Source organism: Perissodus microlepis, chromosome 9 (assembly GCF_051167445.1).
Source record: "Perissodus microlepis isolate ML-2025 ecotype Zambia chromosome 9, ASM5116744v1, whole genome shotgun sequence".
Taxonomy (NCBI): Eukaryota; Metazoa; Chordata; class Actinopteri; order Cichliformes; family Cichlidae; genus Perissodus; species Perissodus microlepis.
In genome coordinates, this window is record NC_140469.1 from 27,863,498 (window position 1) to 27,884,031 (window position 20,534).

The 20,534-nt window shown below is 41.3% G+C and overlaps 1 protein-coding gene across 2 annotated transcripts in view; it reads right to left on the bottom strand.

Moving 5' to 3' along the window:
• The window catches only part of LOC146380673 (vasoactive intestinal polypeptide receptor 2-like), a 58,390-nt gene extending 39,913 nt beyond the window's left edge, over nucleotides 1-18,477 (bottom strand). The window contains exons 1-2 of one of the 2 annotated variants that reach the window (XM_084940116.1): nucleotides 17,966-18,477; nucleotides 1,832-1,931 (exon numbers count right to left, since the gene is read on the bottom strand). In XM_084940116.1, the coding sequence (XP_084796242.1) occupies nucleotides 1,832-1,931; nucleotides 17,966-18,022 (157 nt within the window). In that variant the 5' untranslated portion in view covers nucleotides 18,023-18,477. The remainder of the gene's footprint in view (nucleotides 1-1,831; nucleotides 1,932-17,965) is intronic. The other variant, XM_084940115.1, reaches the window with a different exon arrangement.
• Between the last annotated feature and the right edge of the window lie 2,057 nt (nucleotides 18,478-20,534).

Genomic DNA, 20,534 nt, shown 5'->3' on the forward strand with positions numbered 1-20,534 from the left:
TGAATTAATGCGTGTTTCCATCCGGGGTACTTCTCAAAAAAGTAATGCATTACCTTACTTTATTTCTATATTGTCAGACGTAAATTGTGACAGAAGGATAACAGGCCTCCAACTCGCACTGGAGCAGTTCACAGCAGAGCGTGAAGCAGCAGGAATGAAAATCAGCACCTCCAAATCTGGAGACAGAAACGAGTAGAGAGCCCACTCTGGCTCATTCTGGGATGAGTTCCTGCCAAAGTGAAGGAGTTTAAGTATCTCAGGGTCTTATTCACGAGTGAGGGGAGAAGGGAGCGGGAGGTCGGCAGACGGATTGCTGCTGCAGTGATGGAGATGCTGTACTGGTCCATTGTGCTGAACAGAGAGCTGAGTGAAAAGTGAAGCTCTCAGTTTACCTGTCAGTCTACGTCCCCACCTTCACCTATGGTCACGAGCTGTGGGTAGCGACCGAAAGAATGAAATTGCAGAATGAGAAGCCTCTGAAGGGTGGCTGGCCTCTCCCTTAGAGATAGGGTGAGGAGTTCAGCCATCCAGGAGGAGCTGCTGCTCCTCCACATCTAAATGAGCCAGTTGAGGTGGTTCAGGCATCTGACTAGGATGCCTCCCAAGCACCTGCTGGGTGAGGTGTTCCGGGCATGTCCCACCAGGAGGAGGCCCCGGGGCAGACCCAGGATATGCTGGAGAGATTATATCTCTCGGCTGGCCTGGGAACACCTTGGTGTTCCCCCAGACAAGTTAGAGGGTGTAGCCAGGAAGAAGAGGTCTGGGCTTCTCTGCTTAGGCTGCTGCCCCTGATAAGCGCAAGAAGATGGATTGATGGATGGATGGATGGATGGCAGCAAGAGTAGAAAGGGAAAGTTTACAAGATGGGGAAACCTGCTATGCTGTATCTTTTAGAGACTGTGGCACTGCTAAAATTCTCACTGGGAATGACCAATTGGACAAGATTGGAAATGAGTGCATCAAAGGGATGGCTCAGGTGGAGCTGTTGGGAGACAAACATAGAGAGACAGGACTGAGATGGTTTGGGCATGTGCAGAGGGAACGTGGGTATATTGGACAAAGATTGTTGATTGTGAAGCTGCCAGGCAGGAGGAAAAGAGGAATACCTCAGAGGAGATTCATGGATGTAGTGAAGGAGGACATGCAAAGGGTTGGTTTGACAGAGGAGGGTGTTGCTGTGGTGACTTCCATTCTAATGAGGGCATATCAAAGATGTGGAAAAATGAAGTCTTCAAGTCTGACTGCTCAATGCTTTTGTTATTTGCTACATGCAGGTCACACAGTTTTCACTTTGCCTTCACGTTTTTATCCTTTCTTGATCAAAATAAATGATTTTTAAATCATCTGATTGTAGCACAAGTGCAGAAAAGAGGTATGTTTGATTTCTCTTCGATCCACCCTCCAAGCAGGTAACTGAAGAAGCTTTTTTAACCTTTATAGCTGGCATTTGTGTATGTGTACATGTGTACATTTGTGTGTGTGCGTGTATGTGTGAGTTTGTGCCTCTTGTGGAGTGTTTGATCTCACAAGGTAAACAGCTCAGTGTTGCAACACCGTCTGAAATAGCGTCCAGACACCCACCACTTCACATCAACTGACCTCATTCAGTGCACTCACACACACACACACACACACACACGCACACACACACAGCCACACACTTTTCCTTACTTGATATGGATCTGAATACTTTTCCGAGGCCTAATATTCAGCGATGCTCTTACAGCAGATTATTTTGCGTCTGCTCCTGCACACGCAGCAGACGTATCGTAAAATACTTTGGATGGGGATTTCCAAACGCTTGCTCGTGTGTGTTTCAGTGCATGCGTACCTGCATGAGTGGAATTGTTCGGCTGCAGCTGTGTCTGACAGTCACTCTTTGCTTTCTGCATCTCCCAGTAGAACTGGCAGGGAGAAAACATTCCGTTAACCTGTCGGGATGAAGGGAAATACATCTTATGAATATTATCTCCAAAATGAACAAACCTCCTGCGTCAGGCTCTTTGTCTCAGGTTGTGCTGTGCACGCTGGTGTTTGACGTATGTGCTCCAGTTTTCTGGAGTAAAGTTCATGTTTCTGCGATCTGCTCTCCTTTCACTCCTATCTGCAGCTTTCAGGGGGAGGATTTAGGCAGTTCTTTTCAGAATGTAAATCCAGGCTCTTACCGTTATTTGGGCTTTTTTATTTCACTGTTAAATTACTATTTTTACATTACACAATACTTGAGGTATGTCAGGTGGCAGCATGAAACTCCTGATGTCGATTGTAAAACACAGCAGTGGAGGGGTGATGATTTGGGAATACAAAAAAAACTTCTCCTGCTAAAAGCAAAAACCAAAGCAGGTTAGGTTCCTCGTTAGAGATCAGCATGACACAATCAAATCGCCATAAAACAGTGTCACCACTCATGAAGGATCCCTCAGAGGCCTCTGCAGACAGCAGCAAGTTTCTATAATCTTTGTCTTTCCCTGAAGAGCATCGGTAATAAGTCCAGAGTCACAGAGGCAACTTTGGTCCTTTATTTTATTCTATGTTGGCTGCAAACAGTTTCACAACAGTTTTATTGTTTTAAAAGCATTAATATATATATATTAATCCTAATTTGTGAATCAAATCTGCAGATACTCCAAGTCTTTATGTGAATTCTGTTTTTGTATTTAATTTTTACTCTCAGAGCGTTAAACCCCACCAAGGCTACAGCTGAAGGAATAACAACAACTATTTAATGAAGTACTTGAGTATAATCCATCAGATTATCCTGTCTCTTAATGACACAGCTGTGATACTGATACATCTGTTAGCTTACAGTCAACATATTTGCTAGCTTTCTTTCCTGATCTGACCAAACTTTCTTAAAGTTCGCACACAATCTTACAGCACCCTGGTACTAAACTGCTTTACAGCACCTTTCCTCTCACACCCACTCACTCTGCTGATTGTCTGCAGCAGCTGTGTTACTTCCAGCCTGTATCGTGTGTGTGTGTGTGTGTGTGTGTGTAATCTTAGTACATTCTTCCATGCTTGTGATTGGTTAGATGCTGTCACCACAACCCTTTTCAAGTGAGCACACTTGTAGTTAAATTGGGAAATCCTTCGGTCAATTTAGAAAAGCTTTGTGTGACCACTTATCTTGATTGTCGGTGTTAGGATTAGTGTGAGTGAGTCCAGGTGAAAGAAGGATACCCAGAGTTTGATGAACAGCCTGTTTAAAAACCAAAGAGTTGCAAAGTGACCCAGAGACCTCAAGCTGATTGAAATGTTGTGGTGAAAGCTGTTCATGAACAAATGAACACAAACTTCAATTAAATAAAGTGACGCTGTGAAGAAGTATAGGCCCAAATTCTCCCACAACCATGTGAGAAACTGATAAAGTCTCACAGAAAGCAGTTAATTAAAGTTATTGCTCCTAAAGGAGGTTCTATAACCTAGACACCTATTCAATCATGTGGTGTAATTAGCCTATCACAGGACTGCACAGAGGCCTGTGAGAACTTTTTATTTTCCAACGATTGTAAGACTGACTCCTCGGGTTGGGGGCGTGTGGTGGTTGGATCGATACAGCACAGTATTGGGATATTTTGCATGATGATATTGTAATAAAAAAGGGACACCAAATATTGATACTTTATTACATAAAAATACTACAAACAATAGGCTCATGTCATGCACCAAAATGAGATCATGTCCATCAAGCAAACTTACATTAAACGGCTCAACCAAAAAATCATCCAACAATTTACTCACTTAGCGTGACAAAGCTACCTCCTAAATCAGAGTAAGCTAATGCAGTAAAAATAAAACAGCAACCTCCTTGCATCTACAAAAAACAAAATAAAAAAGGCAGGGGCTGCCTGGTGATTATATTGACTTTGTGATGACTAAATGGTTTCCCAGAGCTGCACAATTTTGATCGGAATGCAATTGCAGTCGTGTGATAGGAGGCAACCTTTCTGCAGACAGTCACAGTGTGACTTGGGATGAGAGTAATGACTCTCGGAGTGATCGTTGGCAGAGGAAAGATTTATTTGAAGAGTTCCAGTCAGGTTTAAAAATTCATCACAGCACAGAAACGGCTTTAGTGAAGGTTACAAATGATCTTCTTATGGCCTCTGACAGTGGACTCATCTGTGTGCTTGTCCTGCTAGACCTCAGCGCTGCATTTGACACTGTTATTTATAAAATTTTATCACAGCAATTAGGGCATGCCGTAGATATTAAAGGTCCTGGTACATATCTAATAGACTCCAATTTGTTCATGTAAATGGAGAGTCCTTTCCACACACTGAAGTTAATTATGGAGTTCCACAGGGTTCCATGCTAGGACCAATTCTATATATATTATAGACCAGCGGTCTCCAACCTTTTTTGCGCTTTTAAGGTGTCAAAGAGAAATACAACTAAATAAAATGATACGACCAAGACAAAAACTGTGGTATTTTGTAAATATAATAATAAACGCGAATTCGCTGTGTAATTGTGTAACTTTATTAGCAGCGTCCTCCTGAAATGCCCCAACAACATCGAGAGTAACATCCTCCTCTCTGCCCCTTAATGCTCTCTGGTTGCTATGGTAACGTGTAAATATTTCTTTCAAAATAAGACACACAACTACAACACGGGAAAAGACGCAGGGAAACCGAGTTAACGCTAAAAACCCTGAAAACCATAAATTTCACACCCGAGCCTCAACTCTTGCGGCCCGGTACCAAACCTGTCCGTGGCCCGGGGGTTGGGGACCGCTGTTATAGACGTTTCCCTTCGGCAGTATCATTAGAAGGCATAGGATACATTTTCATTGCTATGCGGATGATACCCAGCTCAATTTATCCATGAAGCCAGATAACACACATCAGTTAGTTAAACTGCATAAACGTCTTGAAGACATAAAAACCTGAATGACCTCTAATTTTCTGCTTCTAAATTCAGATAAAAATGAGGTTATTGTAGTTTGGCCTAAAAATCCTAGAAATACAGATTCTAACCAGATTCTTACTCTGGGTGTCATTATGTGTTTGATCAGGATGTGTTAAACAAACATGTAGGACTGCTGCTCGCATTTGTGCAATGACATCCTGTCTCAAAGTGATGCTGAAAAACTAGTGCATGCATTTAGTACTTCTAGGCTAAACTATTGGAATTTATTATTATCAGGCTGTCTTATAAAGCCCTATATAACCATTAGTTGTTATTAATCTCTGGCTCTCTTCCACAGCATGTCTTTTTTCCTGTTTTCCCCCATCGACCCCAATCAGTTAAGGCAGATAGCTGCCCATTCTGGAGCCCGGCTCTGTCGGAGGTATGTAGGGTCTTTACCTTGTAGTTTAAAGCAACATGAGGTAATGCTGAGTGAGGGTATTGCTACTGCAACTCAGTCATCCAGGTAACACTAAAATGAAAAGACTCAATAAGGGTTTTTATAGTAAGGGGAAAGTTCAATTTTAGTTAAACCTTCGAGAAAAAAATAACATATTTAAGCAGTTATAATATTAACTACAAATTAGAAATACATTTATATATTTGAAAAGTATTTGGTTGCAGTTTGGTTCAGTTGCACAGAAGCTGCCTTTGAAAACAGATTTCAATCTGAACCTCATTAATTAGCCTCACCTCGTTCGTACTGACTGTGCCGACTCGAGTGCTACTGAATGAGAACCATAACCCAAATTTTCCTGCTGCCACCGTCAAACCCTCATATGTGTGAGTGTGTGTGCTGGTACAGCTGATGGTAGCCATGGACACACACTCAAACAGACTGTACACAAACGGCAACATGAACAAAGAAAAACACTCAAACAGAACAAGTTCATGTGTCAACTTGATTCACTGATATACCGCGAATGTGCGTGTGTGTTGGGAGGTCTGTTTACACTTAGATTTATGGTCACTCTGCACAGTGTTTCAGATCTGTCAGTCTGTTTATACACACACACACACACACACACACACACACACACACACACACACACACACACACTAAAACTTCTTTAGCCAAAAACCTGACCATGATATCACCTATCATGCTCACCAATCAAACATCACTTTCCCTCTGTCTTTAAGTGACCAATCAAAGGAGAGACTCAGACTTCAAATAACACTTCCACACATGTAGACACAGAGGCCTCAACAGCTGCATCAAATAAGATGAACGATCACTTGAGCTGATTCCAGTACGGAAAGGAAATCAGCTACAGAATGATTAGGTGCTAAACAAGGACGTGAGAGGAGCGGCGGTCCTTGTTAAGTGAAGTAAGGGGCTTCACCCTTACTGCACACAACTTGTCTTCATTAAATGTGGATTATGCTGAGTATCGTTGTGCAAAGAAATGCTGAACAGGTGAATTTTCAGAATAATATGTCTGAAATTATATGTAAATGCCTAAATTTAGCCTTTTTCCACCAAACTACGTAACCTAGCCTAACTTACATAGTAACCAGGAACTCCTTTTATCCCTACACCACACCACACTAACCAATGACACGAGGGAGACTACGTCCATCTTTTAAACTCTCTGTGGAAGTTACTGCCAGAGTCACATTAAACAACTGAGCAACAAAGCAAAAGCTAAAGAAAAAACAGCAGCCATTAGATCCTGTCTAAACTAAAGCTATTCTTAATATTGAGGTTCTCTAGAGCCGGGCTGTCAAACATAAGGCCCAGGATCCAGAATCAGCTCGGCAAAGACTATAAGACTATAATCTGGGTGTGATCTGGCACTGACAAATGTGAAGGAGGGTTTTCCTACAGCTAGAAAACCTCTCCCATGGCTATTTATCATACACCAAAGTAACTGTGCAATAAATAAACAATAATATGACAGATACACTATCAAGTAAAGACATTTAGTTTTTTTTACCGTGGGTCCAGAGAGCCAACAGATTTCAGTTACCACAGCAGCATTTCTCTATCATGTAGAAAAACTGATACATACTGTGGAAAGTGGACTTTTCAAAGTAGCTGTGCATGCATGTGGCCCACGATTGAAATTGACTTTGACATCCTTGCACTAGATGAAACAATCTGTTCTTAAATGGTATTTCTGACGGTGTCTGATGGTGCCTGGATCATCCTCAACCCGCTGTGGAAGCTGCAAATGTGTGCAGCAGCTCGGCTCGTCGCTATGTGGAAAAGCATTTGGGTTAATAAGGCTACGTGACTTCACAGGAACACATTAGAAGGCGTAAATAATTAATGAAGTTACCGCCTGCTTAAAATGCACACAGGCCCTTTCTTAATGTGGATCCTGCTGCTGTGACACTGCAGCTGTTCAATAAAATCAAGCTAAGAGGGCACATCCACACAGAGCCTTAAAGAGAAGGAGAAGGTGGGCTCCGAGCAAATTCAAGCCCTGCTTATCTTATCGTTTGTCAGTGGATCTAAATCTTGTTGCCTCATAAAAACACTAAAATATGAGTCTTTTCAGTATCTCAGTGGCTTCATGTACTATCTGAATGCATCTGCACAGTCACGGTGATCAAGCAGGTTAGGCCTGCAGGTGAAGTTTGCATGTAGGTAAGAAGTGAACCACCTTGCTCACAATCAAAAAACAGCTTTAAACCTGAAGTTATAACTTAGGCCCTCAAACGCTGCATCACAGCGCAGGCCTCCAGTTTCAGATTGACATCATTACTATTGTTTTAAAGTCCCGATGTTCCAGATGGAGGTGCTGCTTTCTTCAACTCGAAATTTGGCTACACATTTGGATTATGTCCTTCCTGTTCTCACTTCCTGCTTTTCAAAACAAACAAACTATAAATAGACACAAGCAAAAGGAAAAGATAAACAATCTTATTTAATCCATCGCCGTCTAAACAAACAGCATAATCTCTTTCATCTAATAAGCACTAATACACACAAATACACACAGAGACACACAGATCCATTACGAGGTAAGGGATAAAATGTTCTGGATTAAACTAAACAAAAGAACGCTTTTTTTTCTCCACCAGTCTGTAATCCCAAACCTCCTCCTCCTCTGACCCGACTCCACCACGTCAGACTCAGAACGGTAAAAGCAGCAGAGTCGGCTCTGAAACAGAAGCCTGAGCTCAAGTGTCTGAACATTTAAACACATCAAGGTCAGGGGTATGTTTTAAAAAGGTCTGTCTTCTTAGTCCACTGACTACGTAGCTCTGGACTCCATCAGTCAAAGAAAAAAATCATTTGCAGTATTTTATATTTGAAGCTACAGCTCTATTCTTACCCTTTCAGACACTTTCATGTGTTTACACGGAGGAGTCTGAAAGTCCCTCATGGAACAAGACATGGACAAGGACCGAGGTAGGTTGCAAAGTGGCTTGCAGGGGAAGCATTGAGGATAAGAAGGCTAAAGAAACTTGAATATGACATTTTATATTGATATATTTATGTCATTTACCAGTCTTTGCATTTCAGTGACTATATTTCCATGTGAATATGCTGTTGGAACAATAGAAACATAAGCATAAAGGAACTTTAGAGCCCTTAACCCTCAGTCAAAAATGACCCCACGGGTTGTTTTTCTTCAAAATCTTTAAAATGCAAAGTTGTAATATATTCATATTCCAGGTATTCCTCATAAAATATGTTTGTAACATGAGGCCATTTGCATTTTTATTTATTTTTTCATTAATTTAAAAAAAATGCAGTTTTTGTATCACAACCCCACTCTTCCACAAGTGGGGTCGAAAATGACCCCAAGCAGTTCCTGTGGAATCTTCTATGAAACTTTCATTCTTAGCAACTCTGACTGTCCCACTTACACTTCTGATGGATCAGGGATTAATTTTTACACAGTAACATACATGATTTATAGTCAGGGCTGCACATAAGTGGTCTGCAGGTGCGCATTCGCTGTCAAAATAAAAGTATTCCCGGAAATTCAGAGAATAATGTGGTGGAGGAACACCAAAGTAATTGCTTACGGAGCTTGCTTCTTCGACATCTTTAAGAGTTCTCATCAAATGTCTATCCTCCTCCAGATTATCTTTTGTACGCAAATGCACGTTCCAAATTCATATCTGGTGCGTGTCTTTTATTTTGACAGCAAATGCGTACCTGCGGACCATTTATGTGCAGCCCTGTTCATAGTTTTCTGTGCATTTCAAACATTGTACTTTCTGATGTTTTTTTTTTTAATATTTAAAGTAACATGGCTGCTATGAGGCCAGCTAGGATCCCTGTGGACCTACAAATGATCCAGCACGGATGGGATGAAGAGCCCATCAGAGGCACTGACTCAGAATCTGACATCTAAGATATAGAGGACCCAGACTACTGTCCCCCCCACTAAAGGCCAGCCAGACACAGAGGAGTCCTCTGATGAGTCCTCTGAAGAGGAAATGGATATTGAGTCTAACAGAATGAGCCCCTCTTACTGCTCTAGCCACAATATTCTGAATTAGTCGGCCAGGGCTTGCACCTGGGTTTAGTACTGTCTCCCTAATAGATGCATGGTCTGATAATTTAATAGAAGAGGTGCTGACATGCACAAAGATGGAGGCACGAAGAGTAGCCACAGACAGGGGAAAAGAGTGGAAAATGTAATCAAACATAAGCTCCTGGCCTTCATTTGATTGACCATTCTTGCAGGAAGTGAGAAGAACTGGGATGTACCAGTCAGTGTGTTTTTGGGAGTCCTCTGCATAACCCATTGTACAAGGCCACTATGTTTATTCAAAGATTTGAAGATATTCGCCCGTCTTGCACTTTGATGACAAGAGGACCAGAGCCTAAGGACTGAAAATAAACCACATGGCAGCTTTCAGCTACATATGGGGCCTGTTCCTGGTCAACTGCAGGCAGAAATTCATCCTCAGTGATTGTGTTACAGTGGATGAACAACTTGTGCCTTTCAGAAGGAAGACCCAGCTTCTGCAGTATATGCAGAGCAAGCATACAAAAGTGATACAAGTGATACAAAAACTGCAATTTCTTAAAATTAATGAAAAAATAAATAAAAATGCATCATGTCACAAACATGTTTTATGAGGAATACCTCAAATATGAGAATGTTACAACTCTTCGTTTTAAAGAATTTGAAGAATAACAACCGAGTTTATAGCAAAATGAACTGATTTTATTTGGGGTCATTTTTGACCCCACTCGTGGAAGAGTGTAGGTATTGGTAGGTTGTGCATCCAAGGGTTAAGCACATATTTACATTGCATGAGCAAGAGCTGTGATTTCTCAACTGTTGTGCCATGGAATTAGTGACGGCCAAATATTATTACAATATAAAACTAGACAGAAAACTGCTGTACTTTTTCTAATGCTGCTTTGATCATCTGGTTTACCCATCATCAGTTAAACCAGCCAAAGTAAGCCAGTTTACGATGAAACAGCTCAGGCTTGCAGTAAGTGAAGTAGTGTTGAGCGGGGGTGAAACTAAACTGCTGATGATTTATAAAGTAAGACAAAAATTAGGACTTTAAAGCAAAACTGCATGGAAAAAAGCAACAACTTTATCCAAAATTATAATTATGATGAAATTCTGGTTACAAACCTCTTAAACTTTACGCTGCAGCAGTCCGTGTCTTACACAGTGAGCTGTGCAACACCATGTCAGCTGCTGGCCTATAAACTGCTTTAATAATGCAGGATGAACATGACTCTCATTGTGTAAACCATAAAGTGCAACCACAAAGTGCACAAAGTGCAGATCTCACCACCATATAAATGCTAAGAAACCAACTTCAAAGCTGGGACTGAGGGTCAGGTGGAAAAGCAGCATTTTTATTTTATTTTATTTATTTATTTATACACACATATTAACATTTCTGCATTTAAAAAAAATGCATCTGATGCAGTTTTTAAAGAACTCACGGCTTCAGCTAATCAACTAACCCTGCTAACCTTGTCCGTAGTGTGCAAAGGTCAGAAGAAGCTACTGACCTTTTCACTCCTCCTGCAACAGTTTGAGCTGAGAGGGCCCCACACACACACACACACACACACACACACACACACACACACACACACACACACACACACACACACACACACACACACACACACACACACACACACACACCTCTCTTTCTTCACAGAGAAGCATGGTTCGTAAACACGAGTGCCATTTCCTGACGTCACTCTGCAGGATTTCAGTTCAACTGTCTCTGCAGAGTCGCCCGAGGCAGCGCTGACAGTTAAACGTACAAATACAGGAGGCGATTACAAGGGTTTATCACAGCTTAGCTTCATGCATCACAGTGAGAGATGCCGTGTGATACATGCCTGATTTTGTGTTTGTAAATGCATGTTTTTAATTGCAGCTTTACGTTAGCAGCAAATTACGTTGTGTGCAGTAACTCCTGCATCCAAAGTCTTGTCATTTTTTTTTTGCACACAGAGCAGCCAGACTGATCAATACAGGAAGCAGAAGTCATTCAACACACACAGCAGACCTGTGTCATCGGTGTTTCCGAAACTCCTTCCTCGTGTCTAACAGACAGAAACCACAACAGTTCAAAAGTTGAACTTTGAAGTTTGCTGCCTGTATTTAGATTCAGTTATAAAGGAGTTGCAAGATGACTCAGATGCTGACCAACATCAGCGTTACAAAACAATACTGTTACGGTCAGGTTTCTCTGTTACCAAATGCTCTGAAAACACAATCTGTGAACCAGCTCATTCCCAAAAAGCAAAACGCACAACTTGAAGTTTTGGAAACGCTGAAGGAAACAGAGTTAGATAGAAGGGATGATGAAAACATCACTGCCTTTTCTCTTGGCTCTGACTGAAGAGAAACGTCACTTTGGTTATGAGTCATGACTATGCATTACTCGTCCAAAGTCTGGGAATAAGTGCAAGCAGAAAACAAAATTTAGACACACATTTGAAAGGTTGGAAATAAATGTTTGCATGAGTGAGCTTTGCAGAAACAGCTGCAATGCTGATCAGTTAAAATGTCATTCATCTAGTTCTGGAGTTGAGAAATACATATAAAATGAAAAGACTGTCTCTCTTCACTTGAGTATTTTTTTACACAAAGTTTTTTTTCCCCTCACTTTAAAATAAAAATCATCCCGTTTCTCACTTGAGTGCATTTGGACCATTGATGTCACCTCAATGACGTACACTTACGCACAGTTTTAAGGAAATCATCCACTTGAGGTGTCTGGTGGTTTATCCAAACCCACAAAGACCCATTTTAATAAATGAGGCCTGGGCTTCAGTGTCTATATGTACAGGCCTGAGGGTGACTCAGGCATGAGTATGAAAAATTAACTCAGGAGAAGCAGCAGCAGCCATAAAGTGAATCTATAATTTATGTCAAACGAAATGCCAAATGAGAAACCTGCAAATGAAAACGTTACAATGCTGCTTTATCATGTGATGTTTAATCAGCTGCAGTTGGAGAAGATTTAAAGCGCAATGAGTGCCAAATACATGACTGGGGATCAAGAAGTGAGAAGATTCTGTTCTTTTCCACGAGAGATGAAAATTATTTTTTACTGATTTCTAAAAAGTGAAAGTCATGGCTGCAAATATTATATACTGTATTATACGCCTGAGTTCAGATTTTCCTGCACTATGACAGGTTTTCACCCTCATTTAAACATGTAAATCTCATTTTCAAGAGTGACCTGTTTCAAATGTCCAGATTGAGAGGTGACAGCACAAAAAAGAAAATTGTCAGAGTATTTTCTTAACTACTCAGCCCACGAGTGGCATAAACCCTGAACAGGTTTTGGAGATTCTAATATCCACACATAAAACATTTTAGAGTCACCAGTTAACCTACTGTAACAAGCATGTGTTTGGTCTGTGGGAGAGAATCAAAGCACCCAGAGGAAACCAAATCTGGCACAGAGAGATCGTGCCAAATGCTGACCCAGCAACCACTCGGATACAAAAATAATTAATCTATGAACTGCTTATTAACTCAAATAGTAAAGTTGAATACAAACAGTCACCTTAAAATCTAAAGAAAAAAACTGTGCAAATCTGCACCTAATACTGCTCTGAAATATATATTTGCCCTTTATAGACATCAAAAAGGTCATTCATGGTCCCTGTAAGGACAGAAATGGACTTTAGTCTATACGCCAGTGTGCTGCAGCTCTGCGGGTGGTTTGTTAGAGTCAGTCTGCTGTACCCATTCAATTCAATTCAATTCAATTTTATTTATATAGCGCCAAATCACAACAAAAGTCGCCTCAAGGCGCTTCATAGATACAGAGAAAAACCCAACAATCATATGACCCCCTATGAGCAAGCACTTTGGCGACAGTGGGAAGGAAAAACTCCCTTTTAACAGGAAGAAACCTCCGGCAGAACCAGGCTCAGGGAGGGGCGGCCATCTGCTGCGACCGGTTGGGGTGAGAGAAGGAAGACAGGATAAAGACATGCTGTGGAAGAGAGACAGAGGTTAATAACAGATATGATTCAATGCAGAGAGGTCTATTAATACATAGTGAGTGAGAAAGGTGACTGGAAAGGAAAAACTCAATGCATCTTGGGAATCCCCCGGCAGCCTACGTCTATTGCAGCATAACTAAGGGAGGATTCAGGGTCACCTGGTCCAGCCCTAACTATATGCTTTAGCAAAAAGGAAAGTTTTAAGCCTAATCTTAAAAGTAGAGATAGTTTCTGTCTCCCGAATCCAAACTGGAAGCTGGTTCCACAGAAGAGGGGCCTAAAAACTGAAGGCTCTGCCTCCCATTCTACTTTTAAATACTCTAGGAACAACAAGTAGGCCTGCAGAGCGAGAGCGAAGTGCTCTAATAGGGTGATATGGTACTACAAGGTCATTAAGATAAGATGGGGCCTGATTATTTAAGACCTTGTATGTGAGGAGCAGGATTTTGAATTCAATTCTGGATTTAACAGGAAGCCAATGAAGGGAAGCCAAAACAGGAGAAATATGCTCTCTCCTTCTAGTCCCTGTCAGTACTCTTGCTGCAGCATTTTGGATTAGCTGAAGGCTTTTCAGTGAGTTTTTTGGACATCCTGATAATAATGAATTACAGTCGTCCAGCCTGGAAGTAATAAATGCATGAACTAGTTTTTCAGTGTCACTCTGAGACAGGATATTTCTAATTTTAGAGATGTTGCGCAAATGGAAGAAAGCAGTCTTACATATTTGTTTAATATGTGCTTTGAAGGACATGTCCTGGTCAAAAATGACTCCAAGGTTCCTCACAGCGTTACTGGAGGCCAAGGTAATGCCATCCAGAGTAAGAATCTGGTTAGATACCATATTTCTAAGATTTTCAGGGCCGAGTACAATAACCTCAGTTTTATCTGAATTAAGAAGCAGAAAGTTAGCGGCCATCCAGGTCTTTATGTCTTTAAGACATTCCTGCAGTTTAACTAATTGGTGTGTGTTATCTGGCTTCATGGACAGATAGAGCTGGGTGTCATCTGCATAGCAGTGAAAATGTATGCTATGTCTTCTAATGATGCTGCCTAAGGGAAGCATGTATAATGTAAACAGAATTGGTCCTAGCACTGAACCCTGTGGAACTCCATAATTAACCTCAGTGTGTGAAGAGGACTCTCCATTTACATGCACAAATTGGAGTCTATTAGATAGATATGATACAAACCACTGCAGTGCAGTACCTGTAATACCTACAGCATGTTCTAATCGCTCTAATAGGATATTATGGTCGACAGTATCGAACGCTGCACTGAGGTCTAGCAGGACAAGCACAGAGATGAGTCCACTGTCAGAGGCCATAAGAAGATCATTTGTAACCTTCACTAAAGCTGTTTCTGTGCTGTGATGAGCTCTGAAACCTGACTGAAACTCTTCAAATAAACCATTCCTCTGCAGATGATCTGTTAGCTGTTTGACAACTACTCTTTCAAGGATTTTTGATATGAAAGGAAGGTTGGAGATTGGCCTATAATTAGCTAAGACTGCTGGGTCTAGAGATGGCTTTTTGAGTAAAGGTTTAACCACAGCCAGCTTGAAGGCCTGTGGTACATAGCCGACCATTAGAGATAGGTTGATCATATTTAAGATCGAAGAATTAATCAATGGCAGGACTTCTTTGAGCAGTTTTGTAGGAATGGGGTCTAAAAGACACGTTGATGGTTTGGAGGAAGTAATTATTGAAGTTAACTCAGAAAGATCAATTGGAGAAAAAGAGTCTAACTTAACATCAATGGTACTAAGAGTAGCTGTAGATAATATTACATCTGTGGGATGATTACTGGTAATTTTTTCTCTAATGATAAAAATTTTATTTGTGAAGAAGTTCATGAAGTCATTACTAGTTAACGTTAAAGGGATGGTTGGCTCAACAGAGCTCTGACTCTTTGTCAGCCTGGCTACAGTGCTGAAGAGAAACCTGGGGTTGTTCTTATTTTCTTCAATCAGTGATGAATAGTAAGATGTTCTGGCTTTGCGGAGGGCTTTCTTATAAAGCAGCAAACTATTTCTCCAGGCTAAATGATGATCCTCTAAATTTGTGACACGCCATTTCCTCTCCAGATTACGAGTCATCTGCTTTAGGGTACGTGTTTGAGAATTATACCACGGAGTCAGGTACTTCTGATTAGAGACCTTAGTTTTCACTGGAGCTACAGTATCCAGAGTCGTACGTAGTGAGGAGGTGAAATTATTAACAAGATAATCGACCTCTGTTGGGGTAGCGTTCAGATAGCTGCTCTGCTCTGTGTTGGTACAGGGCATTGAAGATGATAACAGTGGGTGGATTATATTCTTAAACTTAGTTACAGCGCTTTCAGAAAGACATCTACTTTGATAAAATCTAATCTCCACCGCTGTGTAATCAATTATTGTAAATGTTATCAGGAAATGATCAGACAGGAGAGGGTTTTCAGGAAACACTGTTAAATGTTCAGTTTCTATGCCATATGTTAAAACAAGATCTAGAGTGTGATTAAAGTGGTGGGTGGGTTCTTTTACATTTTGAGAGAAGCCAATTGAGTCTAATAACAGACTAAATGCCATGTTGAGGCTGTCATTTTTAGCATCTACATGGATGTTAAAATCACCCACAATAATTATTTTATTTGAGCTCAGAACTAAATTAGATATAAAGTCTGAGAAATCAGACAGAAACTCTGTGTAAGGCCCAGGTGGACGATAGATGGTAACAAGTAAGACTGGTTTCTGAGTTTCACAGCTGGGGTGGACAATGTTAAGCATCAGGCTTTCAAATGAATTAAAAGTCTGTCTTGGTCTTTCATTAATTAATAGGCTGGTGTGAAAAATTGCTGCCACACCGCCCCCTCGGCCTGTGCTTCGAGGTTTCTGGTAGTTAGAATGACTCGGGGGTGTTGATTCATTTAAACTAACATAATCATCCTGCTGCAACCAGGTTTCTGTAAGGCAGAGTAAATCAATTTGTTGATCAATTATTAAGTCATGTACTAACAGAGACTTGGAGGAGAGAGACCTAATATTTAATAATCCACATTTCACTGTTTTACTCTTTGGTTCAGATGTGGATACTGTATTGTTCTTTCTTTTTGATTGTTTATGTTTAAGTTGTTTGTTGCTGGTTTTTAGTTTGTTTTTTGTCTTTTTGGAAGCTGACACAGTCTCTATGGAGATGGTTTTTTGGGGGGGTAGCAGGAGGAGAGAAGCTGCAGAGAGGCGTGTAAGACTGCAACTCTGCTTCCTGGTCCCAACTCTGGATAGTCATATTTTGGGGGGTTTAATAAATTTGTCCATATTTCTAGAAATGAGAGCTGCTCCATCCAAAGTGGGATGGATGCCGTCTCTCCTAACAAGACCAGGTTTCCTCCAGAAGGTTTGCCAATTATCTATGAAGCCCACATCGTTTCTGGGACACCACTCAGACAGCCAGCAATTTAAGGAGAACATGCGGCTAAACATGTCACTCCTGGTCTGATTGGGGAGGGGACCAGAGAAAACTACAGAGTCCGACATTGTTTTAGCAAAGTTGCACATCGATTCAATATTGATTTTAGTGACCTCCGATTGGCGTAACCGGGTGTCATTACTGCCGACGTGAATTATGATTTTACTGAATTTACGTTTACCCTTAGCCAGCAGTTTTAAATTTCCTTCAATGTCGCCTGCTCTGGCCCCTGGAAGACAATTGACTATGGTTGCCGGTGTCTCTAGCTTCACATGTCTGAGAACAGAATCACCAATTACCAGAGTTTGACCCCCGGCGGGTGTGTCACCGAGTGGGGAAAAACGGTTAGACACATGAACGGGTTGGTGGTGTACCTGGGGCTTCTGTTTAGGACTATGCTTCCTCCTCACCGTGACCCAGCCGCCCTCTTTCCCCAGCTGCTTGGGGTCTGCCGGGGAACAGCTAGCGGGGCCTACGCTATCTTCAGCTGCACCAGCTACAGGGGCCTGGCTAGCTACGGGTGAATGAAGGGTGCGAAGCCGAGTCTCCAATTCAGTAATCCTGGCCTCCAGAGCTGCAAATATGCTACATTTGTTACAGATATCATTACTGCTAAAGGAGGCCGAGGAGTAACTAAACATTGATTCCCTGCTCTATTTAATCAATGCCAAACAAACTCCTGTTGCTTAACTTCCACTCGTTTCCTGCTCACGGCTTTGTGAAGTAAAATGAAAGTTAATTACGCACACTTTTACCCGAGGACTGAAAGCTGGTCTCACATGAGTTCAGCCTTAATACATTTAAATCACTGTTTGTCTGAGCGCTGAGGAAGCTGTTAATTACACATTACTGTGAAATAAATCAATAAACCAATGCCCAGGCCTGGATCAATGCCCAGAGCTCGACTGGTCTCTCCCAACGTGTCACAGCCTTGTTCCAAACAACAGTGAAGTCATTTTATTGTAGGTGATAAATACATTGTTAGACTTTATGAACTCACTGTGCGTCTAGTTAATGCATATTCCAACACAATGACGGGATAAAACACGTCAAACCGCCAACTGGGTAACTCGGTAATATTTTAAGACCATAAAATCAGCCATAAAAACATAAAAAGCATTTTGATTCAATTGATATTTGAAGAAAAACAAGCATTAATAATGATAATAAGCGAAGCACTGACCGTGAGGATGAAGGTGAAGATGAGAAGGCGCAGAGCGAGTCGGTGCGTAAAGGACATGGTGGCATCTCATCCAGCAGCGGAGGGTTAAACCCACCTGAACAGCAGCTCTGCGCTCATCTGACTGTCATCCTCTGCAGGAAGCACGTGTGTTATGAGAAGTGACCAAACCTCAGTCTTCAGATCGAGATCGAGGCGCTTTGCTGCACGCGCTTTTACGCACAGGTTCATTCAGCGCACACAAGCGGGGCTCACTTTGGTGCAGGAAACAATTACTTTTAAGTCTTCCAAAGAAGTTTGAGGTAAATGTTTATCCCGATGTGGAGAAAAGTAAAGCCAATTAAGTCGCAGCTGGAAGGGTCCAAACTGGCAGGAATCCGCTGCAGGTTGGGACCGAAACCCGGTGTGTTTAGTCCTGTGATCTGAGTTCCAGTGAGGCGGTGGTCCGAGTTCACTCCCAGTTCATGTTCAAAGCAAAGCGCGTCCCCGTCACACGTCCCTCGCTTGTCTCTGAACCAACGCGAGCACAAGCAGCCACAATCTGAAGGCGCTTTCTAGTGAGTGTTGATATTGAAAGCGAACAGCGACCTCCTGTGGATGTGGAAACAACTGCCGGTAAAAGAAGCGACATCAGAGTGGAAGAGCGGATGTCTAAAAAAAGCAGCTCCTTTAAATGGATCCACTAAGGACAAAATTTCGTTTCCATTTAATGACTCAATCGAGCAAAAATGAGTTTAAACGAATCTTCTCGCGAGGAAAGACGAGACTAAAGACAAAGGCTTTTAACGGGATTTTAAAATTGAAATCTGACGTCTTTGCATCCTGAATTTCAGAATAAGTTTGAAACATTTTAAAGGCGCTAAAAACCTATAATTTTACACAATAATAGAATGTGACGCTATTTTGCCAGCCGAATGCTCGTAGACCCGAGGGCTCCGTCAGTCGCTTCATTTACAAACTTTTGCAATGTCTAAAAGGAAAAAATAAATACAGGCACTCTCTCTAAACGAGCAAAGACCACCGTTAACTTGTGCTCCATTGTGTCGCTTTGGAAAAAGTTTCTGAAGATCAGCTGCTCATAGGACAAATGCATAAATGAGGCCCGTCGTCTTTCACATCAGGGATTACATGCTTTTCGTTTGCCTTTGAATTTTAGAAGATAAACATCTGTCTCACAACTGCTTTTACTTTTTTAATCCCATTAATCCTTCTTCATCCACACTGTCCCGTGAAAAGCATTCTTAATGCAACGCAGCACTTTATAATAACAATTGTTAATACATTCTAAATTGATAGTTAAACAAAAAATAGTTAAACTTTCCCAAATGTGATTAACTATTATTTACTTATTCTCTGATATTATTTATGTTATGCTATTATTGATATTACATATTTGTATTATTTACTAATATTATTTACTTTAAAAAACTCAAAAAAAAAATGTCATTAGGCTGTGTAATGTTCAGGAAAAGGCAGCCCTCTCAAAAACTTGGCAGCTGACACCAAAACTCTAAAGTCCAGTGAAACGAGTTGGGGGGGGTTTGATTTACGGCATGATCTGATTAGGATGCTGACACCTCGTATGTCTGTGAAGGTTCTCGGTCATCCAGGTCATCGTAGTTGTAAGAAAAGCGTCTGGACCATGCTGACACCTCCCTTACATCCCATAAGGAGCAGAGACTAAAGCAGACCAAGGACAAGCTGGAGAGATTATGTCTCTCAGGTGGGCTCATGGGTGTCCTATCAAGAGCTGGAGGAAGTGGCTGGAGAAAGGGAAGTCTGAAACCTGTGTAAGCAGCAGAAAATGGATGGATGGTCCAGGGCAAAAAATATGTGAATCTGATTTTGGTGGTGAGCTGTGTCTTTAAATTCTCAGGCCTTTGGAGGTTAAACCTGCATCCACTAAATGTGTTTTCCTTTGGGAGTAATGAGCTTTTTCCCACTGACTGTTTGTGCAACTATTTACAGAGCGAAATAAACCAACTCAGCCTCGCATGGACTTTAATGTGCTGGAGGAACAGGGGAGGAAACCCCATCCATCAGCACCGTCGTCGACCCCACACATCATTTTGTCATTTCTGACTCTAAATCCTCAGAGAAGATTTTACTGATTACACTGTTGGATCAGATCGAGAGGACAGAAAATTAGAAACAGGTTTATATTAAAGTTCTACTCTGTTTGTCCATAAGTTTTTTTTTCTTTAAATACTGTTTACAGCTAATAATCTGAGTGAGTAAGAGGAAGCTGGCGACTGAGCCAAGAAACCCAAATCTGCTAAACCTCTGGGAAAGATGGAGAAGAGAGAAAGAAGGACAACATTTTTTTTTCTCAAGACAGTGAAGATCACAGGGTCTTCAAACAAACATGAAACAGTTGCAGAATACATGGCTTGGTATCAAAAATGTTTATTTTTCAGTAATTTTTTCTGCATTACTTTCATATTTCCTTTGGTCTCTTTTCTTAGAGAAAACCTTTATTTTGATGCTCATACTTGTTTTAAAGAGAATAAGTACGCGCACACTGAAATCTGAGCCCTGTTCCAGAAACCAGGTGAGTTTCAGACATAACTCT